This window comes from Rhinopithecus bieti, unplaced genomic scaffold (genome assembly GCF_001698545.2).
Source record: "Rhinopithecus bieti isolate Rb0 unplaced genomic scaffold, ASM169854v2 scaffold_66246, whole genome shotgun sequence".
Taxonomy (NCBI): Eukaryota; Metazoa; Chordata; class Mammalia; order Primates; family Cercopithecidae; genus Rhinopithecus; species Rhinopithecus bieti.
In genome coordinates this window covers 1,324,117-1,350,831 of record NW_016826110.1, presented here as the reverse complement: position 1 = coordinate 1,350,831, position 26,715 = coordinate 1,324,117, and the positions used below count along the sequence as shown (strand labels likewise).

At 39.4% G+C, this 26,715-nt stretch overlaps 1 protein-coding gene across 1 annotated transcript in view; it reads right to left on the bottom strand.

Annotated features, from left to right (window-relative positions):
* The window catches only part of SH3RF1 (SH3 domain containing ring finger 1), a 191,813-nt gene that overhangs the window by 33,186 nt on the left and 131,912 nt on the right, over positions 1–26,715 (bottom strand). Inside the window, exons 5-6 of the mRNA XM_017863303.1 lie at positions 10,248–10,550; positions 3,583–3,693 (exon numbers count right to left, since the gene is read on the bottom strand). Coding sequence (XP_017718792.1) covers positions 3,583–3,693; positions 10,248–10,550 — 414 coding nt within the window. The remainder of the gene's footprint in view (positions 1–3,582; positions 3,694–10,247; positions 10,551–26,715) is intronic.

Here is a 26,715-nt window from a genome sequence, read left to right as displayed (position 1 = left end):
GCCACTCCCATTACTGGGTATATACCCAAAGGATTATAATAAATCATGCCTGCTATAAAGACACATGCACACATATGTTTATTGCGGCACTATTCACAGATAGCAGCAGACTTGCGAATCAACCCAAATGTCCATCAGCTGACAGACTGGATTAAGAAAATGTGGCACATATACACCATGGAATACTATGCAGCCCATAAAAAAGCGGATGAGCTTTGTGTCCTTTGCTAGGACATTGCGATGCAACTGGAAACCATTCTCAGCAATCTATCGCCAAGAACAGAAAAACCAAACACCGCATGCTTCTCACTCAAGTAGGGGCGAACTGAACAATGAGATCACTAGGACTTGGGAAGGGGAAGATTACACTCCGGGGCCTATCATGGGCAGCGGGGAGGGGCGAGGGATTGCACTGGGAGTTTTACCTGATGTAAATGATGAGTTGATGGGTGCTGACGAGTTGATGGGTGCAGCACACCAACATGGCACAAGTATACATATGTAACAAACCTGCACGTTATGCACATGTACCCTAGAACTTAAAGTATAATAATAATAACAATAATAAAAAGTCCTTCTGCCATTATGCAGAAGACACGAGACTAAGATCTTCAACCTCCTCCCCTACAAAGAGATTTTTAAAAAATAACTACTATTAATAGTTTGATGTCTGAATCAGATACACGTAATACTAGTATTGCTCATAATGTTGGATATTTAAAATTTTAACTGTTACATATGAAATGTATGGGACAATGTTTATAACTTTATTCTGCATAAAAGATTTACAAATCTCAATTCATGAAAAAAAAGCATTAGAAATAATTTTCATTTGTTATTCTACTGTGGCATTTATTACCTATAAATCTACACCAAGAAAAGCCTGCCTTCTTTTCCACAAAGCTGTGTGCCATTGCTGTAATAGTACTCACAGTCTTCGGAACCATTTCAAATTTTAAATAGAATGCTTGACACAATTAATATAAGATGGAGAGGGCACAAGCTACTGAGATTTTCCACTTAAACCTGACATATTAAATCTAAAACATTTCTGCCAACCTTCCAGGGACTCTGAGATCTAGACATCTCCTGGGATGACAGACAGATTTGTTTATTATTAGTTTTTCATTAAATGAAATTGGCACAGTAGACATACTGTTTAATCAACCTTCCTCTTGCTTAACCTTCCTCTTGCAGGTTTTCTTATATAATTCTAAAATAAAATGGTTGAATGTAAATTAATTTTTGTTCATCCATGCTCTCTTGTGACCTGTCTGATTGATTTGCCCCAGAGTGAGTCTCCAGCTAAAAGCAACTGGCCATTTACTACATTGTATAATTTTCAGCCCACAAGGGCTGAAATTCAGCCAGCCTTATGTCTTTTCTCACTCCAGGCTGAATATCCCTTATATAAATGCTTGTGACCAGAAGTGATTTGGATTTTGAATTTTTTTAGATTTTAAAGTATTTACTTCACCAGTTAAGCATCCCAAATCCAAAAATCTGAAATCCAAAATGCTCCAGTGACCACTTCCTTTGAGCTGCATGTTTGCACTCTAAATGTTTCAGATTTTAGAGCATTTTGGATTTCAGATTTGAGACGCTTAACCTATAACTAAATTTTCTATTATCTGAAAAGTAAGTCTTTTTTTTTCCCCCTCAAGAAATCAAGTTAGAATTTTACCATGCAAGGCAGTCATCTGGAAATGAAAACATCAACTCATTGTGTACATGTGCCATGAGTGGGAAGGAAAGGAGAGAGTCTACCCTGGAGATGAGAGGTCATGATGGTTAAGAAACTTGGCTCTGGTCAAATATCCAGGGCTAATAGAATCTCAGGGAAACCACATTTCACTAAAAGTTAACTGAAATTCATCTCCCCGGATGAATCCAGGCATCTTCTCCTTTGCCAAGCAGTTGTACTATCAAGAAAGTTATAATTGTTCAGGAAACATTAAAAACAAAAATAAAGAAACAAACAAAAAACACCTTTAACCTCTAGCTACAACATTATTAACTTCCATTCAAATACAAGAACATGCTTAACTCCAAAAAGTTTTCAAGAGCCTAAGTCAAGCTAGGTAATAACTCTACATTTATTTATAGCCCACCTTGTTTCTAAATCAGTTTTCAATTATTTATAGATGTATCAAGACAAAATAAATAAGAAATAGGAAAAACAAGGCAAATGGAAAATGAGAACAATAAAACTAGCCGGAGCCAACATTTTGACTAATTATGTTGTGGAGTCCTTGCTGGAGGGGCTACAAATCTGGCTCTAAGCACTCTAGCAGAGGGAAATAAAATCTTTCTTTACAACATGTATAAAATCCACAACCTAAAAACAAACCAGCTGCTTAGAAGCCTCCTTATTCCTGGTACAGACAGCAAAGAAAATTGTAACAAAGTGAACCAGGCCCAACTTGCCACAGCCCTCAACAGAAGCCAAAAAGGAGATCGATAATGGTCATCCCTTTCGATGATCTAACTCTGTGAAGTAGATACTTATTTTACAGCTAGGGATACTGAGGCTTAAAGAGGCAGAGCACCTTTTCCACAGTCATGTAACAAATAAATGGCGGAGCTGGGCTTCAAACCCTGGCTGTTTCACCGCAGGCCTGTACCCCCATCATCGGGATACACCGATGGTGTTTTCTGCAAACAGCACAACTTATGACTGTGGGCAGGCAGGGTGATGCAATGGTCTACCTACTAGGGCAATCTAATTTAATGACCTTTCCTATCGTAATTCAACTCAGCACTGGAGCAAATAGAAAATATAAGCCAAAGTTGTGGCTTGGATGAGAGATGTCTCACGACTGTTAGTTCCTTGCTTAACAATTTTAGGAAACAAGGTCTTAAACAACAGTCTTTCTCTACTACTGAAGGCTGCATTTGCCTCTTGTTTTCCTTTTAATTTTCTTTCCAGAGTAACCTTCTTCTTTGTATCTGTATGTCCTGGCTACCCTAATTCTCCCTATTATTTTCCCATTTGGATGTTTTTAAGCAATTAGCCGTTTAGACCCTATCTGTAGGAGGTTATGTTTTCAGAAGGGAAATCAACGTAATCTAAGGGAGGCTTCCAAGACTGCAGGTACCTTTAGGTAGCCACAGCTACAGACAATATGGATACAAGACAAGAAATTAAAGAATGAATCCTTAATGTAGAGATTTGGTATCGATCTGTCATGTGACTCAAAGTAAACCATTCACCTTCAGGACCTGTTTCCTTAGTATTTCCATAAACATGTCTTTATAAGAAATAAGCAGGATCTAGAAACTCAAAAGAAATAAAGGTTAAGCTTTAGAAAATCAGGTTGAACTTTAATGAAAATTAAATGCATTTTTGGGTTCTTCTAACAGCTTCAGGCCACTAATTCTCATTGTTAAAAATTTTGCAGGATGCAGGCAAGGGACTTTCTAATGTTTTGTTAAGATTAACAGAGATAATAGATGAAAGATAGAGACCCACCTCACCTAACAAGTAGGAACATACACTGCAGGTGTTAGGAGGTGGAGTGTGCCAGATTAACATCACTAAATACCTAAAAGAGAAACAAAAATGGGAGAAACTATACTCACTCCAAGGGCAGCTTGGTAGGGAACATCTGATGGGAAAGTAAACGAGGGGCCAGTTGTCACTGGGCTGCTTGGGGGTGGGGTCACAATTAACCCGGTGGTACTTATATGAACCTGCCGAGAAAAGAAAAGTTTGTTAAAAAGAAGACTATGTTTGATACAACAGAATATACTGGCTAAACCTTAGAAAGGCAACTCACAGTTTAAAAAAAAAAAAAAAAATCTGTACTTTCTGTTATATGGGGAAGGTAGAATCCCTTTTAGTTTGCTCAACCCAAATTTACCAGTTACCTAATCTGAACCAGGCATTTTACTAGATGCTGGGGAGTGATGTGATAAATACTGGTCACAACAGTGTCTTCCCTACAGAATTCAACTGCCGTTGGCTTTCACGATAACACATTGCCTCAGTTTTTATGCCACCATGAATCAAACTGGCCTTCCAATGGTCAGCCTGATGCTCAGCCAGCCTCCTAACAATTTCCCTGAAGATCCTGTTAAAGTGAGGAGTGGCTGAACACTCACCTATCAATACGTTAAATCTACGTGCAATTCTTCAGGTATTTTGCTATTTTCAGGATCACTTTTCATGACTTCTACCTTTTGGTGAGGATGCATAATTAAAATGCAGCTGCCTAGACATGCTCAGAGTGGGTAATTACTTATAAAATCTTTAAAGGAACAATGTCAAGCCAAATTAGTTGTTTTCAAAGGTGTCTTACCCATGATACAACCCAAGATTAATTTACTAGAAAGAAATTGAGTTATTTAGGTCATTTCATTGCCTGTGTTAAGTCACTTGATCAATTTCACTCAGGTTGCACAGCAGGTCCAACTGCAGAATGCAGTGGTGTTACTAGAAGCTACAGAAGTAGGGGGATGGGTTCCCGCACAAATGGGAGTGTTTTTTCCCTCCAGTGTGAATAGAAGCAATGTGATTGGCTGGTACCTGCTTCCCTAAGGAAATAATAGCCCACCCAAAATGCTAGGTTTTATAATAAAAATGTAATCCCAAACACAGTTTTCCCAGTTCCCATACATTAAGAAAAAGATTATCAGGACAAACAAAAGCTCAGAGATTAGTTCCCAAAGGACCTAATGGAAACTTTCAGTTTCCCATGGGGGTAAGCCCTGCCAAAGCCAGGGATAATCAGTATCACGGCATGTAATTTATTTTCACAAATAAATCTGTGCTACTCATGGACTCTGCAACCTTTTAAAATTCATCTGTATCTATTAGTCTATATATTGATTGAACCTAAAGTTTGAAACTAAGTGGATCCAGGAGGTGGCACTAATAAGACTTTCTCCCCAAACCCTCAGTTTCTTTCTTTTCTTCTTCTCCTTATTTTTTGTATAGACAGGGTCTCACTAGGTTAAGCAGGCTGGTCTTGAACTCCAAACTCTCATTTTCTATTTTTCCTGTGAATCAAAGTCTATCTCCAACCTATTTCTAATGGGAAGCACACTGGTTTTCCCTTCTAGGATAAAGCCGAATGACCTTTTGCTATTGTATCCAATAACTATATACATACTCCAAGGACATTTGCAAATTGACACCACACATAAGAGGTCACCTTTCTTCTAAGACACAATGAAGCTCACTTCGAAGTGGACATGAGGCAGGAGCATAGGGTGTGACGGCAGGGAACCTAAGGCTGCTTCACACTGACTTCCCAGAACTAAACTGAAAAGAAAACACTAACTTTCCATGCCTAAGTAACAAATGGACCAAAGGCTACTTTGCCACCTTTTCTGAACTGTGGATGGGAAATTGAAAGTACCTCTGACTGGTTGCTTTTTGTAACCAATCAGCCATTTGCATAGGAGGGTAACCTTGTAACTTCACTTCAGCCTCTGATTGGTTGCTGTCCTCGACCACTGATTGCAGGCCAAGTCTCCATTTGGATAGAAGTGCAACTCTGTTAACTTCACTTTAGCCTCTGATTGGTTGCTTTTCCCAACTACTGATTGTGGACCACCACTTCATTTACATGTGGTGAATACCAAGTGGCCAATGGGAAACCTCTAGGGAGTATTTGGGCCTGAGAAGATTCTGTATCCAGGGCCCTTGAGCGGCTGCTCGGGCCGCTCCCACACTGAGGTGTACTTTAATTTTTAACAAATCTCTGCTTTTGTTGCTTCATTCTTTCCTTGCTTTGTGTGTTTTGTCCAATTCTTTGTTCCAAATGCCAAGTACATGGACACCCTCCACTGGTAACAGACATTATTATCAAGGAACCCCTTGGGGCAGAAAAAAAACTTACTAAAATACAGCTTCCTGGGCCTGACCCTATACATATCTGAGAAATATATCATTATTGATTGACGTTTCTCTACAAGCCCAGAGTGGGAGACAGAATAATCAGCTGTTAATGACCTTACGGTTTTGGGTTAAGTCCCTTCATGTCTCTAGACCCCTGTGAGCAGCTGCACCAGAGGTAACCTAAGGTCTCTGCCATCACAGGCACTTCGGGGAAGCATTGACATGCAGAATCCTGCAAGTACCCCTTCAATAGAGGGCTTTCCTAGCACTGCAGTAAAGGAAGAGACAAAGTCACCAAAGAATGACTAAACGCAGAAGGACAAGAAGTAGAAGTAAACCAGTGAAGGGTGAGCATGTCTAGAATAAATGCCCTGCAGAGGGACAACCTGAGTTTCTGCTGGGCTTACCCTTTCCTCATGGAACTGCAAAACTTAGTTGTCTCCTCTACAAGAAAGGCTAAGTAAAGGAGGGAAGAGTTGGGGTAAGCAAAAAGGAGTTTGGGGTGGGGGCTTCTTGCTTTCCCTGAGGCCACTGAATACAAAGATGCCATAGAAACACTGAACATTATGAATCACTCCTCTGGAGGCCAAAAAATATGCTAAGTGTGGTCAGAGGAGGAGACAAAACATCTTGGCTGCTTGTACCGTCATGTACTTTTACACATCTCAGTCACAGACACTCATGAACATCTATCTGATCTGGCAACCCACCTGGAAAGTACTGCCTATAAGTAAGCTTCCAATTTATGTATTTGAAAGTTCAGCCATCACTCAATAGTCACTAAATATAATAGCAAGCAAGCCCTTTGGCTCCCTTCTTGTCCCTTTCACCTTCCTGCTGCCAGCAATTTGGACGTGACAGTGACATCTCTAATTGCCATATAGAAACAAAGGCATAAGGACCCACTCACATGGTATAGACATGAGCTGGAAGGTGCCGAGGTCCCTAATAACTCTGTGGTGCTATCACACCAGCACCCAAATGTCTATATCTAGATCTCATTGGGATGAGATAAAAATGAATACTAACATTTTTAAGCCCCTTACTTTCAATTTTCTAATATATCCAACCAAACTTAATCCTAACTATACTAAAAAATTACAAAAACTAGCCAGGTGTGGTGGTGCACGCCTTTAATCTTAGCTACTTGGGAGGCCGAGGCAGGAGAATCGCTTGAACCTGGGAGGCAAAGGTTGTAGTGAGCCAAGATTGTGCCATTGTACTCCAGCCTGGGTGACAACAGCAAAACTCCATCTCAAAAAAAGAAAAAAAAAAAGAGGCCGTGAGCGGTGGCTCACGCCGGTAATCCCAGCACTTTGGGAGCCAAGGTAGGTGGATCACCTGAAGTCAGGAGTTCAAGACCAGCCTGGCCAACATGGTGAAACCCCATTTCTACTAAAAATATAAAAACTAGCCGGGTGTGGTGGTGCCTGTAATCCCAGCTACTCGGGAGGCTGAGGCAGGAGAATTGCTTGAACCCAGGAGATGGAGGTTGCAGTGAGCAGACACAGTGCTACTGCACTCTAGCCTTGGTGACAGAGTGAGACTCCATCTCAAAAAAAAAAAAAAAAAAAAAAAAAAAAGGAAAGGAAAGGAAATTGCAGGCAAAGGTTAACATGTATAAGGAAAAGGAAGACAGCAATCAGGTCAACAGCAGGGGACAGATTCAGCAATGGGCCTCAGTGAAATCTACAGCCAAGCCCTTTGCTGGGCAGGGGAAAACGAGAGTCCTGTTTTAAATGGTCTTATATGAGCCATTTCCCCACATGCACTGATATCCATGATTGGAAGAGTTTTTGCACGTCACAAATGCTACACATGCTCAATGCTCTACTGGGGACTGGGGTTCCCTCCAATGTACACAATGCCCTAGATAAGTAGTGTTTTCTGTAAACCATGGCTGGAGAAACCAGGCAGCACTTCAAACACCTCCTAGCCTCTTCTAGAAATAACTTCTCCCTGAGGCAACACTCTGCCACTGAAAACAGACCGAACTGGAATATGGAAGGAGGGGTGCAATGGTTGAAGGGGAAACTTTCAACGGAACACAGAAAGAGCCTTGTTTCCTAAGCTACTTGAACCAAAACAAAAATAGCTCTACTTTTATAGTCCTCATTGCCAGCTCTGGTGTGGTACCGTCAGGCATGTTCACACCTGAATGCTGAGCTCTCTGCAAAAGATGAAAATGCTCAGTCTATCTTCTTTTCTCTTTTCATTTTCTCTAATGCCAAAAGATTATTGTCCACTCTTGGCCGGGCGTGGTGGCTCAAGCCTGTAATCCCAGCACTTTGGGAGGCCGAGACGGGCGGATCATGAGGTCAGGAGATCGAGACCATCCTGACTAACACGGTGAAACCCCGTCTCTACTAAAAAAATACAAAAAACTAGCCGGGCGAGGTGGCGGGCACCTGTAGTCCCAGCTACTCGGGAGGCTGAGGCAGGAGAATGGCGTAAACCCGGAAGGTGGAGCTTGCAGTGAGCTGAGATCTGGCCACTGCACTCCAGCCTGGGCGACAGAGCACGACTCCGTCTCAAAAAAAAAAAGATTATTGTCCACTCTTTTAAAGCTAGTCCCATTCTGAGCTGTCACTATTCTTAGCAGAAGCTTGTCTTTTATTTCAAGACAACATCATTGTGCAAATGTTGCTAGGTCCCAAGATAAAAAGCACAGAATCAAAATGATTCAATTTTCTCTTAGTGAGTGGCCATCTTCACTAGCTCCCTCCTTCAGAACCTTACTCAAAAACCTTTAGTTCTGAACCTTTCCAGATTAACCTCACTTTGCCCTTCCTACTCTGATCTATGCTCCATGTCTATTTCTCACACGGGTATGATTAGTTACATGTAAAACGACATGGTTCCCCTCTCTACCCATTTTTCAAGTAACTCATTCATCCAACAAATACATGTTGAGTGCTTTCTGTATGTCTGCCATTTAGAATATAATCAGTGTACAAAACAAAGACCCTTGCCTTCACTGCACTCATGTTCTAGTTGTGCCTGTCTTTATTTCTCAGTAAAAGTTTCATGGTCCTACCACCTAAAAACGCCACAAAACAGCAATCCCACCATCCCATTCAGAAAGTGAATGCATTTAACTTGAAACACACAGTATAAATCTAAAGGAGCAGGGTCAAATAAATGAGGCTGAGGCTGTGGCTCATACTTGTAATCCCAGCACTTTGGGAGGCCCGGGTAGGATGTTCACTTGAGGCCAAGAGTTTGTTACCAGCCTGGGCAACAAAGTGAGACCCCATCTCTATTAAAAACAAACAAACATGAGGCTGAGAAAATAAAGGCAAGGGATATCAAAAACTGTATTTTACATGTATTTTACATTTTCATTCTGTGGTCCAAAACAGGCACTTACTAGAATGTAAACTTTTTAAGGACCAGGACTGTGTATTTCTTTCTTTTACTTTAAGGGGACATAATTTCATTTTAATGTTTAAAGAAAAAAAAAAAAAAACCACCATAGCTTTATGGTGGAGTAGAATGTAAAATCTGCATGAATTTTCAAGATGAAACATGAGACTTGAAAGAAATTTCTTCTGCTTGTGACAGGCGGCTTTGAACTAGGTTCTCTGACCTTTAAGTTGAGGAAAATACAGCCATCACCTAAGTGGATAATGACAGCAGCCCTGTGGCTTGGGCAGGGTTATAATTAGGCCCTTTTTGTAGTGCAGAATTAAAGCCTAACACAGCAAATTGCTATATTTTATATACCATGGTATACACAGTGCCTAGAAGGGTCTAATAGTAAAGTGCTCAATAAATGTTTGCCAAATGAATTAATGAATGCCTCGTCATCCCGTGTATTCTTATAAACCTAAGAATAATGCATGGCTATTTTTTACATACCAGTCCAAAGTCATAATGAACTAATGAGCTTAAAAAATGTGAGGTCAATTTCTAATTTAAATTAAATGCTTCTTTCTGTCCTTGCTCTTTTTTCTCTATAATTCTGGGAAGCCTAAATATTAAGTTAAGTTACACAGATACAAGTAACTACAAACGTTACAAGTTTGGACCACGGCATCTTAAATCTGGGTGGAGATGAAGTTTTAGTTGGCAAGATCTCCCAAAAAAGTACTGTGAGAAAGTTCTCTAAGGCTGAGTGATTGCTTGGTGAAACTGGTAAGTATTATTTAACTCATCTTGTAAGTTCTGATCTTCCCTTTGAAAATGACAGAGTAGTTAGTTCTGGGTTGATACACTCAAGTTAGCTTTGCCTTCTCCATTTTTCCACCTACAAAATGAAGACAGGTTTTGCTTCCCAAAAAAGCTACTATCTTCAGAAGTTCAAAATAAGTAATGTTTGTCAGCTGGTGAGCAAACATGTTTGTGAGTTGATCCTTTTGTGGGTGAGCTCTTTTTATATAATCCTTGTTTGAGGATTTACCTGAGAAGGGGCACTGCAGGAGAGCCCAGACAGCTCGCTGATCCGTGCAGCAGCAGTGGGGTTGCTGGAGCTGATGAGGACAGGGGGGCTGATCTCCATGGAGTGGCGGTTCTGGGATGCCTGGGAGGACTTGTTGGCCATAGTGAGGGAAGTGAAGGAGTGCCGCTTTTTGGTGTTCTTCTTGGTGTCGGAGTGCTTTGGGGCAGTGCTGCTCTGGGCTGCCGCCGAGGAACATTCTCCAGCATCAACTCCTGGCACAGGAGGCTTATCCCATTCTATCAGCTGCTTAGCAGCCGAGTTAAACTGCAAAAGCAACCAACAAACCAACCCAAGAAGGTTAAACAATTCCCAAGAATTCCCTGAGGTTTATTATCAACATGATTTCACCCAAAATTTAAAGTCACTACTTTAAAGTTTGCCTACACAGTGTTTGTTTTTCCCATGTGAGGTATCTTTTCTCTCAATATTGGGACTTCATTATATCTATATCACAGGTAGATATTAAATCAAGAATAAACTATTCCATTGCAAGACTGAAAGAGTAAAAGACAGTTTTATTAAGAATTTCCATAATGTCTGATTTTAAAACTTGCCAATAACAAATGAAAATTTATTTCAGCTCACTGTGAAATTTTCAGAAGAGCAATCAAAAAGGTGTATTTGTCTGACTGAACACCCTGTTGCATAATAATGGTCGGGTATTTGCTCAAAGCACAACTGAACAACGAAGGGGCAACTTTTGGGTTTGGTAAAAATGAGCAAGAAGACAAAGAATAAAACCATTCCAAATGAACTCATGTACTTCCATGTATATTCACCTCCTGCCTTTCTTTCTGTATTCTGGGAGAACATCACAAAAATCTGGCAGAAATTCTTAATATGTTTTTTGTTACATCATTGTGTCAGCTATCATCCTATGTGTACACACTTTAAACCATAACAGGGTAAGACATGAAATTCAAGTCCTGTTGGCAAGCTAACTTCATCTATCTGAAAAGCCCCAGTGTAAATTAAGAGTACCAGGGGTCAAAATCTGTGCACTCCACTGATATTATCAGCAAGAAAGGAAAGAACACAAGCCGTTTGTTTTCCCTAGGGCAACATAAAACATTTCCAGAAAGCTTCAAGGACAACAAGCAGCATAAAACTTACCTAGATATTACAGTAATGGGAAACATAGCTTAATCTCCCTCAAAAAAAATTGAGATGCAAAATAATAAACTTTTAAAAGGTAACTTAAATATAATATTAAGGAAAACAGTGATTTTTTTTCATCTCAGCATTACACACTGGGCACTTCACAAATGTCTTTATATAAAATAACATCATGTCCTATTTGTCCCACCTAAATTGTTCAGGCTATGTCTTCTCATTCTGTTGATAAGGCCACCCTACTAGAAGAATGGAAACCCTGTCAGTCAACATTTTATGAAATGAACTTGCTTTGGAACAACTGGTTCCTCACAAAGCTGTGTTAGTTGGAGATCAGCAGTCACTGTTTCTATAGATGATTGCAAATTGACAATTTGTACCTAAGCCTCCTTGGGGACTCAAATTCAGGTGGCTTGTCTAATCTATAATTAGTAAGATAAATCTTTATCAAACATGACCATATCTCTTCTTCAGACTTTAAGAAGTTCCTCCACATGATAATCTTTTGGAAATAATAGGCAGTAATGCCAGAATAACACCTGTCAATGCCTGAAGTACCAATGGCGGGAGAAAGGATCATAAAGACTTCTAGTGGTGTGTGTTCAGGGATGAAAATGAGGTGCTAGTAAAGGGTGGCCCTATTAAAAGCATTTTCATGGCAACTGGCCAGGAGATCCAGAATTTACAAATCCTTTATTGGTCTAGCTATCCCACCTTGAGAATAAAAAGCCCAAATGAAGCAAAGTAAAGTTTTATACTATGGTGGGGGTGGCCTGAACCTCACTGTAGAGCTCTAATAAACTGCAGTGAACCATGGACGGGTAGGGTCCTCTTTCCTGCACAGGCTGGGTGTAAGGAGCCTGGAAACAAAGCAGATTGAAAAGCTACTTCATCTCCTCCATCCCAAACACAACACCCTCATGAAATGAAGGGCCAGAGCACCTGGCAATACTGGAGAAAAACGAGCCAGAGAATGTCTTCTTCAACCAGACGTTTATTTAGACACCTAGAAACAAATCTTTGAAAGCACAAACCTAATCAGTGTGCTGGAATCTGACTGATCAACTCAGCACTCCTGTACCAGTGAGTAAGAAGCAGGGGAGGGAGTTAAGAAGACTTTCTTCTCATTGCGGCCAAAAATATGAATAGAGGAAACCATCACATCTATTTGATATGTTTAGATTAATTCTGGGGTCAAACAATAGGCTCCATTAGCGGTGCCTGTTTTGAAAGGTTCTGAAAAATTACTATAATCTCGTCATGGTCATACTTGGCTGGCCAACTGTCAGTTACAGAGTCAACATTGTGTTAGTATTTCAGGTTTCCATATGCTGTGCTCTGGTATAAACATCTGAGGATTAAAATATCATTCCCGATATTTCCTGTTGCTTTCTCAACAGAACAATACTGGGTGCTTCCTTTGTGTCTTTCTTCATATCATATATTCTCCATTAAAATAAATACACACTGAGCATCTATTTGGTGGGGGGATTGGAGGGAAAGGTCTCACTCTGTTGCCCTGGCTGAAGTACAGTGGCACATTCATTGCTCAGTGCAGCCTCGAACTCCTGGGCTCAAGCGATCCTCTTGTCTCAACCTCCTGAGTAGCTGGGACTATAGGTATGCAACACCACACCCAGCTAATTTTAATAGCGATGAGGTCTCATTATGATGTCTAGCTGGTGTCGACTTCTGGGCTCAAGCGATCCTCCCGTCTCAACCTCTCAAAGTGCTGGGATTACAGGCATGAGCCACTATGACTGGACTCTGAGCACCAATTATGTGCTGAATAATGTGCTTGGTGCTAAAGATCTACAAATGCAGAGAAATGGTCTCTGCTCTCAAGGAGCTTACAAACAGGCATAAAAGTAACTCAGTGCTTTCCATAATTTCTTATGTCTAGCTACTTTTGCTCAACAATATGCTTTTTGAGATTTATCCATATTGCTCCACGAGTCAGTGGTTCTCTCTTTTAAATTGCTGTGTCATATTCTATTGTGTAAATATACTATAATTTATCTGTCCGTTCTACTGCTGATTAACATGTGGGTTTTCTTTTCTCCTTTCCTCTTCCTTCCTTCCAATAGAACAATGCTGCTGTGAATAATCCAGTATGTGTCTTTTGGTGGACATAAGCTCCCATCTAGATATTGGGTACACGTCCAGGAGTAGAACTGCTGGACCATAGGGTTGGATGCTTAGAAAAATTTATGCAGAAGCATGTGTATGCAGGTAGATACATCCTGGAGTGGTATAACAAGCCAACTGGCAAGTAGAAGACCACAGTTCTAGTCCTAGCACAGCCATTACCTAACTTTGGGGCCTTAAGGGAGCCATTTTACCTCTATTGTTCACAGCTTCCTCATCTATAAAGTAAGTTGGAGCAAATGATTTTTAGGTCTCTTTTAGCTCTCCACATGTATAATGCATAATCTCACTTTAAATGGACAAGTTTCATTTTTCTATTTCATTTCTATTCCTCTAAATAGCCTAGCATATTTTTTCTGCATTTGATTTTTATGCATGGACAGTAATATTTGTTAGCAAGATGTCATACTTTAAAATTACTTGAGATTTCTTCTGAAGCCGCATATATTAGTATTAAAAAACACTGCTCCTTGCTTCCTGTATCAGTTCCAGAGAAAAATCATAAAGTTAAGACTATTTTGTAGAGGCATTAAGTAAATCAGGCAGAAACATAAAGCAGCTTTTGCTGTAAGTATAACAACCTTTGGTAACAACAGGAAACCAAGAATCTGATAGCTTTTAATAGAATTTTGATAAAATTCATGTATGAATGTTTGAGCTCAGTAGTGTCAGCTTTCTGTGACATTTATGTAACCATGACCTTTAATATTAGGAGTGCACTCATCACCTGCAAAATAAATTTGTATCCTAAAATACCTTATTCCAAGCATTTGGTAAGTAGCTTTGATAAGACTTAGGTTGGATATAAGGTAAACTTCAGTATACTGGAGAGAAAAGCAGGGATCTAAAATATTTATTACTCTTAAAATTCTTATGCTCCTTTTTGGAGAAAAGTCTAAAATGTAGAAAGAATGTGTTTTTGAGTTATCAGAAGCATAAATAAATATGAGATGATATACTGACAAAAATAATATCAATAATAACAACAAGGCAGGTTAAGAAATATTAAAATAAACTTTTTTGTGTATAGTTGCCCTCTTTGCTAGAGAGAATATAGTTTTTTTTTTTAAAAGGCGGGACTTATAATTTTTTAAAGATAAAAATTTTTAATGAGAACTAAGTTGAATAGTTACTATTTTTTTGTTTGTTTGTTTGAGACGGAGTCTCGCTCTGTCGCCCAGGCTGGAGTGCAGTAGCGCGATCTCGGCTCATTGCAAGCTCCGCCTCCCGGGTTCACGCCATTCTCCTGCCTCAGCCTCCTGAGTAGCTTGGACTACAGGTGCCTGCCACCTCGCCCGGCTAATTTTTTGTATTTTTAGTAGAGACGGGGTTTCACCGTGGTCTCGATCTCCTGACCTCGTGATCCTCCCACCTTGGTCTCCCAAAGTGCTAGGATTACAGGCGTGAGCCACTGCACCCGGCAGAATAGTTACTATTTTATAGGAAGCTTTACAGATGAATCAGTCTGTAGCTTCTGAGCACTACAGGATACAAACAGTAGATCTGAGAAGTAATTATTTTAATTCACAACCCACTACAGCAAGCTTGTCCAACCCACGGTCCTCTACATGTAGCCCAACACAAATTTGTAAACTTTCTTAAAACATTATGAGATTTTTTTGAGGTTTTGTTCTTTTCTTTTTTTTTTTTTTTTTAAAGCTCATCAGCCATCAATAGTGTTAGTGTATTTTATGTGTGGCCCAGGACAATTCTTCTTCTTCCAGTGTGAACCAGGGAAGCCAAAAGATTGGACACCCCTGGTATAGAACATTATGAAGTAAAAAGTAAAAGGCCTCAGCCAGTTCCCCACATCTGTCTCTTCCCAACCTGCTTCCCAGATGGATTTCCATTTAACAATTTAAAACATATTCTTCATTTTCTATGTAGATGTTGTTACACATGTATCTACTTTATTGATTTTTAACACAAATAAAACCAAGCAATCCATTCTATTCTCTAATGAAACAATATTTCATGAACATCTTTGCATATCAATAGGGACAAGTTGATAGCATGGTATTCCATTTTATAGAGATGTTGCCATTTACTATGTCTTGGCAGGCTTGTACAAGCACATCCACAGGGTAAACTCCTAAAAGTGGAATTTGCTAGATCAAAGTGTAAGCTTAAAAATCATTTTTTTGAAGTAACAAGGTGTATTATACTGTTTTAACTTGCATTTCTATTTATTAATGAGATTAAGCATCTATTTTCTTTTTTTAGGATTTGCTTATTTCCATATTCTATCCATATTCTATTGGATTGTTAGTATTTTTCTTATAGACTGATATAAATACTTTTTTTTTTTTTCTTTTTGAGACAGGGTCTCCCTCTGTCATCCAGGCTGGAGTGCAGTGGCACAATCTCAGCTCAGTGCAAACTCTGCCTCCCGGGTTCAAGCGATTCTCCTGCCTCAGCCTCCTGAGCAGCGGGTATTATAGGCAAGTGCCACCAAGACCCACTTAATTTTTGCTTTTTTTTTTTTTTCTTTTGAGATGGAGTCTCGCTCTGTCGCCCAGGCTGGAGTGCAGTGGCGTGATCTCAGTTCACTGCAAGCTCTGCCTCCCGAGTTCATGCCATTCTTCCGCCTCAGCCTCCCAAGTAGCTGGGACTACAGGTGCCCGCCACCACACCTGGCTAATTTTGTTTTTGTATTTTTTTAGTAGAGATGGGGGTTTCACTGGGTAAGCCAGGATGATCTCAATCTCCTGACCTTGTGACCCACCCGCCTTGGCCTCCCAAAGTGCTGGGATTACAGATGTGAGCCACCGTGCCTGGCCTAATTTTTGTATTTTTTTAGTAGAGAAGGGGTTTCACCATATTGGTCAGGCTGGTCTCGAACTCCTGACCTCAGATGATCCACCTGCCTCGGCCTCCCACAGTGCTGGGATTACAGGCGTGAGTGATTGCGCCTCGCCATAAATACTTTCTATATTATGTAAAGTGCTCTTTAACTTATGTGTATATATGTGTGTATATATTTATGTCTATTAAATTTAAAATATTGTTCTAATTTCTTTTTAACTTCATGGATTTGTTATAGATAAGTTTTTATTTTATGTGTCAAAATTATCCGTTTTTTTCCACTATTGCATCCTGATTTAACATCATGCTTTAAAAACCTTTTAATTCCACAATTGTTTTAAATAAGAAACCTACATTTTTTCCTAGTTTTAAATATTTCCTTCTTTTCATTCTTTCTTTTTACATCTCCGTCTGTGAACCATATGCCCATCTGGTTTTGCATAAAGAATAAGGTCGGGAAAGCACTTAGCACTTTGTTTTTCCACATGACTCAGCAGTTGTCCTATCATCATTTAAATAACAGTCCATCTTTTCCTCTCTGGTTTGAAATGCCATGTTTTAAATGTAGCACTTCAACATTCTACTGCATCACTGAGTCCAATGTTCCTTCCCCAGATAAGTCAGTCACTTTGAAGAAAATCAGTGAATGAATGAAATGCTATGGAATGGAAATTCATGCCCGTTTACATCCTCTCGGCAGACATGAAAATATTTTGTCTCACATTAGAGTCCTTTGCAAAATGCTCCATAATGGCAATGAGAAACTGGTATTCCCATTTGTCTCCTATTCTCCCTACAATTTAGGTAACAAGGTTTCTGTTTTTGGATGACCTAAATATAAAAGCAAGCTCAGTCTTCATTTATAATACAAAACTTACCCATAGAAGAGGAGTTACTAAGAGACTGAAGGGATTACTCAAGAGTCTTTTAAAATTGATATGAAAGCCTCCCTCAGGTAACAGCTCCATTAAGGTCTCTGTAAATATTTGTTGAATGAATAAAAATGTTTGTCTCTTAGAACTATCAAGGTAGGGAAGTGCTGCCTCTAGCCCAACACTATGCAACTGAAATATAATATAAGCCACACTTGGAATATAGATTTTTTGATAGTCACATTTCAAAAGACGGAAAGAAATAGGTAAAACTCATTTTAATAATATATTTTATTTAGCCCAATATATCTACACTATGATCACTTCAACATGTAATCCATGTAAAAAAGTACTGAGATCGTTACATTCTTTTTCTGTACTATGTCTCTGAAACCCGGTGTGAACGCAGTGCTTCCACCCCACTCAGTTTGGATGAGTCTCGCTGCAAGTTGCTCCACAGCGGCATGTGCATTGGATGGCACTAGCTCTAGACTCTCCACAGCTCCTGCACGGAAAGAAGCTGCAACACAGGGTGGCTGTGCCCCCGAGGCTCATTAAGCACAAAGTATTTGCTGAACAGAGAAAAGAAGACTGAAATGACTCCCCTGATCCCCTATGGCCCACATTTCTGAAGCCTCCTGGGTCCTGAAGCAGTGCGTTGGTAGCAACTACAAGGGTTACTCATTTAAGCAGGACAGGGAGGAACACGGACTCCTAATACAAGCCTCGCTACATCCTGCCAAGGGAAAAGGATTTTCAAAGTTAACTACCTGGCTCCAATAGGTTAGGAAGGTGAAACATCAGTTACATAGCTCTTCACTTATTTTCATTATCTTCACTTTTGTTGGCCCTATCCATTAGAAACAAAATAAACAAGAATTTTCTTGTTCAGTTTCTGATTTTGAAGTGTAAGGTATAAAAAGAGGGTGCATGTCATTAAAAGCCTAGAAAGAATTTTAGCTTAGGCAGCTGAAAAAGGGACTGTCAGAGAAAATCACAGGAAAAGCCCTGAACTTCACACCGAAAGGTTTAGGTTAGAGTTAGGTCTTTGTCCTCACTGGTTCAGTAACCTTGCGTGGACCATATAAATTCCACGGTTTTGGTTTCTCTAGCTGTATAAAACGGGAAGGTGACATCCATTTTACAGGTAGAAACGAGCATGGGTTAAAGTGCTCTGTAACATGTGTAGTGCTATATGAACATGAGTTATTCTTACTACTCAGTCCCAGCTTGCCATTAACTTGCTTTGTTGCCTTGGGCAAGTCATTTGATCTTGGGTATGCCTCCCATTTCTCATTTGTAACATGAAGCGGGACTTAATGATCTGTAAAGTGTTATGCCTAGGTGAAGTACAAATACCTATTCTCAACCCAAACAAAAATATCCCATTCAAAATACTCAATAGGCAAAGACCTCTGTGTTGGGAATAGGGTCCTCAGGTATTCACTGACCAGAATCAAACCTAATGGAGGCTTTTACTCACCCAAATGTTTTTTGAGTGACTATTAAAAGCCAGGCACAGTACCAAATGAGAGAAACCGAGACACATCTTTTCTGACTCATGATAAAAGAAGACCTAAGAAACAGCACGATGGATTAACGATAGGAGGCGCAAATTCACGTGTCTGCCTAGCTTGGGCAGTTGAGGTCGATGAATGAAGAAGGCCAGACAGAGACCAACAGAGAATGGCAGGCACACGATAATGAACTATGGTCAACTGGGGAGTGTCTGCTTTCTTTCAATGGACAACTGCTTGGCAGGGTCAACTGATTTTTTTTTTTTTTTTTAAGGAAAGCTGGAAATTAGGCTTATGTAAAACCTCCTGAGTTTACATCTTCACAACTAATTTTTAAAAATCACTCTAAGTCAAGCATAAAAGTCATGGAGATCGTACTAGTTGGTGATCTCTGATTTAGGGAAGAAATAATAGAGAAGAAAATAGTAGGGTAACAGGAAAAGCAAAAGGGCCTCAGAATCTCAGAATCTACAAGAAAAAAGACCTTGAAAAGTTTCCCAGGCCAACCATCCAACCAATGCCCCAGAAATGAAAAAAGCAAAGAGTTTCAGAGAGATTAAGAATAGTGTACTCAACCCAGCAATTCCACTACTGGGTATATACCCAAAGGAAAAGAAATCGTTTTATTAAAAAGACACCTGTACTTGTATGTTTACTGCAGCACTATTCACAATAGCAAAGTCATGAAATCAACCTGAGTGTCCATCAACAGTCTATTGGATAAAGAAAATGTGGTATATATGCACCACAGGATATTACACAGCCATAAAAAAGAGAGAAATAATGTCTTTTGTAGCATCATGGATGGAGCTGGAGGTCATTATATTAAGTGAAATTACTCAGAAACAGAAAATCAAATACTGCATTTTCCCACTTATAACTGGACATAAAGATGGAAATAATAGACACTGAGGACTCCAAAAGTGGGAAGATGGGGGGGGGGGTGCCGGTTGAAAATTTACCTATTGGGTACAATGGTCATCATGTGAGTGATAGGCACATTAAAAGCCCAAACCTCACCCAATATGCATGTAATACCAATGTAACAAACCAGCACATGTACTCCCTGAATCTGTAATAAAAATATAGATTTTTTTTTAATTTTCTTTTTTGAGACCAAGTCTCACTCTGTGGCCCAGGCTGGAGTACAGTGGTGCGATCTTGGCTTGCTGCAGCTCCGCCTCCTAGGTTCAAGCGATTCTCCTGCCTCAGCCTCCTGAGTAGCTGGGATTACAGGCGCGTGCACCACACCCAGATAATTTTTGTATTTTTAGTAGAGATGGGGTTTCACCATGTTGGTCAGGCTGGTCTCAAACTCCTGACCTTGTGATCTGCCTGCCTCAGCCTCCCAAAGTGCTGGGATTATAGGTGTGAGACACCGCACTCAGCCTAAAAAATATATTTTTTGAAAAGAATAGTGGTAGATGTTATTCAGAGGACAAAATGACAAAAACAAGAGCCAAGAAAAGTCAGTTTGTAGCAAACATGAGGAAAATTTCAGAGACTGGAGGGACCAGAGGCTAACACTAACTGCAGGGAGTAAGAAAGCAGAGGCGGAGAGCAGGGATAAGCAATTCTCTTGAGAAGGTTAGCAGAAGTAAGAAAAGAGGTAGAATCATAATTTGAGGGGAGTGTAGTCAAGGAATAGGTTTTTGGGAAGAGTAAAAGCTGATCGTTTTCCGGTATTAAAGGATAGCCAGGGGAAAGGGAATAACTGACATGCAAAACAGTAAAGATATAAAAGATGTGACCAAGTTCCTGGAAGATGAAAGGCCTGGGCAGAGAAGACAGCAATCGCAAAGGAAGAAAACACCTTCCCAACTGTGAACAGTGAATGTGCATACAAATTTAAAAGTTCAATCCTGAAAATTAAGTATAAAGTTGTACAAATACCTATTACTTCTGGAGCAACAGATGTACAGTCTATTCATGGTGCTGGGGAGAGAGACCAATGGATAATTTTTAAATTGGTCTCAGTTCACTTCACTGTTTACTGGATCTGACAATACATGCAGTTTTATATATATATGCTTCTTTCTATTACATATTTATTCACTAAATGCACACCATAAATCAGAAATGTCTGTTAGCCAAAAGTATCATTCCAATGACAAATTTATTTTCTACAACCTGATTACCAGATGTAGGGATACTATAATAGAAATACACATGTATCTCAGGAGGTTATGAACATGGAATTGTCATTAATTCTAAGTGAAAATTTGTCAATGTGAAATGACACACTGACAGAAATTCCACAGTGATGTGTAATCAGTTAATAAATCAGTGAACAAGTATTCCCCCTGCCCTGGATACTTAAAGCACATGTGGATGTTCATGGGGGGCAGGGTGGGGGAATGGTGATCGCCAAGAGGGAATCTGGGACAGAAAGAGAATACTGTATCAAGGATATTGACCATCAGGACTTCGCACGTTCATTTGAGATCTTCCTTCTTCTTAAAATATACAGGAATTTTTGCCCCACAAATATGTGAAGCCTTATAGGTACATTATCACTAAACTTTATTATAAAAAGCAAGGTTGTTTTATAACACTTAGGAACAACACTTTCCTAAAACATTCCATTTCATTCTAGAGAAGCCTGTTCCCATTGATGTAATAAAGATGCTCCTGTTCAAGCCATTTTATATGCCACACATGCACACACATGCTGGACCAGTATAGAATATTCGTTCAGTCTTTTTTACATAAGACATGACTTAACACTTGATTAATTAAAACAAACCTATTCTGCTTATTAAAGCTTTAGTTACTAGAAAAATTTAGCTTGTATATCGCAATAATAAAATATTTAAATAATAAAATAATAAAAAGTTTAAAAGACACTAAAATATCATGGTTTTAATTAGTTTGTGATTTTCCTCGTAAAAAAAGGCAACCTCAGATATTTAAAATTGTTGAGTAGTGACTCATTTCTGAAAATTAACCTTTTAGGTGTGAGAAAATGAAATGTTTCATAATTTGTTATGAAACATTAAAATGCCCTATACACTTTTTAAGCAAAGCTAGATAATAATAGTGATTCTGCCCAACCATTAGGAATGCTAGTTATTGAATGTGCTCTGAGACTAGGGCAGGGCAGAGGTCTAGGGAAGCAATGAACTGCAGGGTGGAGGCCACGATTCCCTTCTCAATTCCTGGCTCTGTGTCCCCCTGAGCAAGACATTTGTCTACAAAATGGTAAAAATAATTAAATTACAGGTTAGCTACTAGAGTGTTTATTAGACAGTCATAAAAACTGATGTTTAGTAGTACTACAATTATATGGAGAGAGGCAAAATCATGTGTGTAATATCATTAAAGCATAAGGAAAAAGAATGGAAGGATATTTACCAAAATTAAACATGATGAGACTTAGGATTATTCATTTCCTTTCCAAACTTTCTGGAATATGATTATATTGTAGAAATAAAATCATTAAAAATATCCTTTACATAAGATACGGCTCTCAAGAAACACAGGAAAATAATAAATCATCAACAAACTAAATTATACACTTAGCATGTTCCAGGCAAGTAAGAACGGTACAAACGGGGTACCGTAGAAGTTCAAAGCAAGGAGAGGGGGTTTTTTTTTTTTGGTTCCGTTTCATAGAATTTGTTTTGTTGCATACGTAAATTAGGAAAGAAAGGCTTCATGAGAAATGATAGTATTTATTTGGACCTTGAAGATGAACTTTCCATACAGACAAAGAAATATCCCTGATGAGCTGCAAAGAGAGCAATTCCAGGGTATGTTTTCCAGGAATGATCAGTAAACTTAGCGAGGGCCCTGGTACATGTAGCAAAATATGGCCAGGTTAAAGAACTTGGCGATTCTTTAGGGAGTCATTGTGGACCTTAGATACCATGTGGTGATTAGCCTAGGCCTCTGATTAAGGCTATTCAGGAAATCTGCATTTTTATGTTCTGTGAAACTACCTAGAGTACTGGAAACTGTCCATTCATGAAGTGAGAACTCCATAAACATTAACCGATCTTTACAATCTCAGCTCTCTCAATGTTTTCCTGATGGAAAACAAAAAGAAACTCTTAGATTAGAAAAAAGTCTCTGAATAATAGATGGAGCATAAACTACCCTAAATCCTTACCTAACCTAAACAACTCCTTTTTAGATTAAGTCTTTAGCCATATTTATTAAACAGCTGTTCCTGGAGCTCAGAGGAGACCTGCCTTTGCCTTTAGAACTTCGGGAGCCAGTGCTCATTTTTCCTTTTCCTTCTATCGTTGTGGCAGAAGGAAAAGCAATAATTACTTGTATCAAGTGGATAGCATTCAGAAGATACGAAAACCTACACCATGGGACACAGTCTACAGTGCTTAAAAAAAAAAAGCTACTCAAAGGCAGATCCACTGTATTCAGTCAGTCAGAATTACAGATGGAAAGTATGGTGCTAAGCACAAGAGTACATTCTTCTTACCTCTCCCTTCCCTCACAGTCTTCAAATTTCACTTACAAAAATTTATTTTATTTCAGGTTTGAAAAGGGAATTTGGATGCTAAGCAACAAGTAATTCCCCTCTTCTCCCTCCCAACTTCCCCACAATCTCCCTAAATTTCTTTTATTAACATTAACTTTTAATTTTAAAGGAAAATAATACATCTAAAGGAAAAAAAAATCCAAAAGTATAAACGATGCTATCTTTTTATATAGTTCAGTCAACTCTTTGATTATTAGATCAAAGGCTAATATTGTGCCCTTCTGCTATCATTATTCTGAAGAGGAAAGGCTTTTAGTTAAAAAATAAAGTTAGCATTGTTATTCTTAGCTCCTCCAGGGGTCACCTTGGCAACTTCAAACCACGTACCTAAACTTCCACTTCTTATTCTTTGGAACACAGACATTATCTTACAATTCTCTCACACCCTAGAAGAGGAAGCTAGCACCCCCACCTTTAATGCCACTTGTGCTCCCTGAGCCCTACACATTTGACTTCCCATTGTCAAGTCTGATAACGCACTCTATCCATAGCCAGAGAAATGTCTCCCATGATTTGTCTATGGTTGATTCTAGAAGTTGAATACAACGAATACTCCAAATTGTACACTTTAAATATATGTAGTTTATTGTATGTAACTGATGTCAATAAACTTATTTTAAAAATGAGGATCCTTGACAATAAGGCTATCCTACCTCAGCTCAAAGTAAGCCAAAGGAGAAACTGAAAATAGGTGAAAATTCATCTCAGAAAGAATCAGGGAGTCTTTTTTTCTTAACATTTTATTTTTTTAATTGACAAATAAAATTGTGTATATTTATCATGTATAAGATGATGTTTTAAAATATGCATACATTGTGGAATGCCTAAATTGAGCTGATTAACATATGTATTACCTCACATAGGTATCATTTTTTGTGGTGAGAACACTTAAAAATCCACTCTCAGCATTTTTCAAGAATACAATAATATACTGTTATTAACTATAGTCACCCTATAGACCTCTTGAACTTACTCCTCCTACATACCTAAGATTTTATATCCTTTGACCTACCCTACCCCCAGGGGTCTCTTTTCTACAAAGTTGGACCTCCATATGCATCTTAGGGCCCCACCTCCAAGGAATGGAGGACCAACTGCAGTACGCCATTTTATGTAAGTGACTTAAGCATCCGCAGATTTGGAAACCATAAGGAATCCTGAAACCAACCCCCTATGGATACTGAGGGACAACTGTATTTAAGAAATAAATAACCAGTAGAGGTTACAAGATCTAATCCATACAGTATCGCTACCATTTGGGAAAATTCTAAACTAGGTATGACCAAATAGCCTAGTTTAAAAAAAAAAAAAAAAAACCACCGGATAAAAGCTTGCATTAAGGTCACACAGACCAGCTGGTTCTGAAAAATGTAACTTCCTGACATAACACCAAGATAAACCAATGATAAGATATACGCACAGGCAGTGAATGATGGGAGAATTAGCTGAACAATGTAGAAGTGGGCAAAATCTACAAACATGTTTGTTTTGGGTTTAGAACCTTTCATTATAAAAGTTCATAGGTTGCTCATTCATTCAACCAATATTTATTGAAAGCCTACTACGGGCAGGTGCTGTGCAAAGACCCTGGGGAACTAGCTCTTAGGAGTTTGAATTCTAATGGGGAAATGGAGGGTGAGGAGTCAGCTAGTAACCACATCAACAAATAACTGGAAATACAGAGAGAAAAAAGTGTTAATAATTTCTAGGGATAATAATAACAAATGGTGATAATAATTACAGCCATCACTGAAAGTGCTCTTGCTGGTACCAGGCACTATTCTTAAGTATCACTGGAACTTATTATTTTACAAATGAAGAGCCAGGCCCAAAGTCTCTCAGATAATTAGTAGTAGAGTCAAGACTTGAATCCTGGCCATCTGGCTCCAGAGTCCAAGCTTTCTCCCACTATGGCACCAGTATGTGTTTGGGGTAAAGTAAGTAAAGAGGTAAAGAGGAGGCACTCCCCTAGATGATGTGAGAGAAAGTCTGTCAGAAGAAGTGACAGCTGACACAAGATCTAAACCAATAAGAAATGCAGTCCTTGTTTCTGGCAGTAACTACCAAGTAAGAACAGTTGTCTGTGAGGCCACTCCAACTTCAGGACTTCTGCACATTACCTTTCATCATCTATAGCAGAAGAGAAAGTTGCTAAATAACTTTTTTGGTGTTGAAAAACTGAGTGGGTGATATTTCAAACAAATGAGTAGGAATCAAAATAAAATGAGAAACTTAATAAAAATTTATAGTTCACTATAAGCCTACAATACACAATTATGTTTGGGAAGCATCCAAAATTCCATATTCAGCACTTATTTCATTCAAATATTTTGCTTGCTAAGAATCATATCATCCAAACTTGAATGAATGAGTCAGCTCCGAATTAATGGGGTTAAAATCTTTCCTTCTATTTTATAGAAAACTAGTGTTTTGAACAAAGAAAGAAGCAGATTAAAATTTTATTTTAAAACTGTACTCAGTCCTTAAAAAATACACCCTTTTATACATATCCTGGCATGGTGTCTTCAAGAACTGCTTTTAACCTTTACTATTTTCCAGCTTACACAAGTGAAGAAAGGGCCTGTCTAAACTGAATAGAACCCATAACCTCTAAGGCTCGACCAAATAGAGGTCTGAAAGAATCTCCAGAGGGGAAGGGTGAATGTGATCAAAGCAAGAGAACCCTTACCCTTATCTTAAGAGCTCAACAAGGACTCCAAGGCATAGAATCCAGGGCCATTGGCCGGGCGCGGTGGCTCAAGCCTGTAATCCCAGCACTTTGGGAGGCCGAGACGGGCGGATCACAAGGTCAGGAGATCGAGACCATCCTGGCTAACACAGTGAAACCCCGTCTCTACTAAAATACAAAACTAGCCGGGCGAGGTGGCGGGCTCCTGTAGTCCCAGCTACTCGGGAGGCTGAGGCAGGAGAATGGCGTGAACCCGGGAGGCGGAGCTTGCAGTGAGCTGAGATCCGGCCACTGCACTCCAGTCCGGGCGACAGAGCGAGACTCCGCCTCAAAAAACAAAACAAAACAAAACAAAACAAAGAATCCAGGGCCATTTATATAGCCATTCTTTCCCCTACTCACTTCTCCCAACCAGACTCTCCTCCATTCAAGCCTTGAAGAATTCTGTGTTCTACTTTAATAAGCAAAGTGTTTTTGCATTATTAAAAAATTTGGCCAGTCATGGTGGCTCACGCCCATAATATCAGCACTTTGGGAGACAGTGGCAGGAGGATCATATAAGGTCAGGAGTTCGAGACCAGTCTGACCAACATGGTGAAACCCTGTCTCTACTAAAAATACAAAATTAGCCGGGCATGGTGGCGCATGCCTATAATTCCAGCCACTTGGGAGGCTGAGGCAGGAGAATTGCTTGAACCCGGAAGGCAGAGGTTGTAGTGAGCCAAGATCATGCCATTGCACTCCAGCCTGGGCAACAAAAGCACAACTCTGTCTCAAAAAAAAA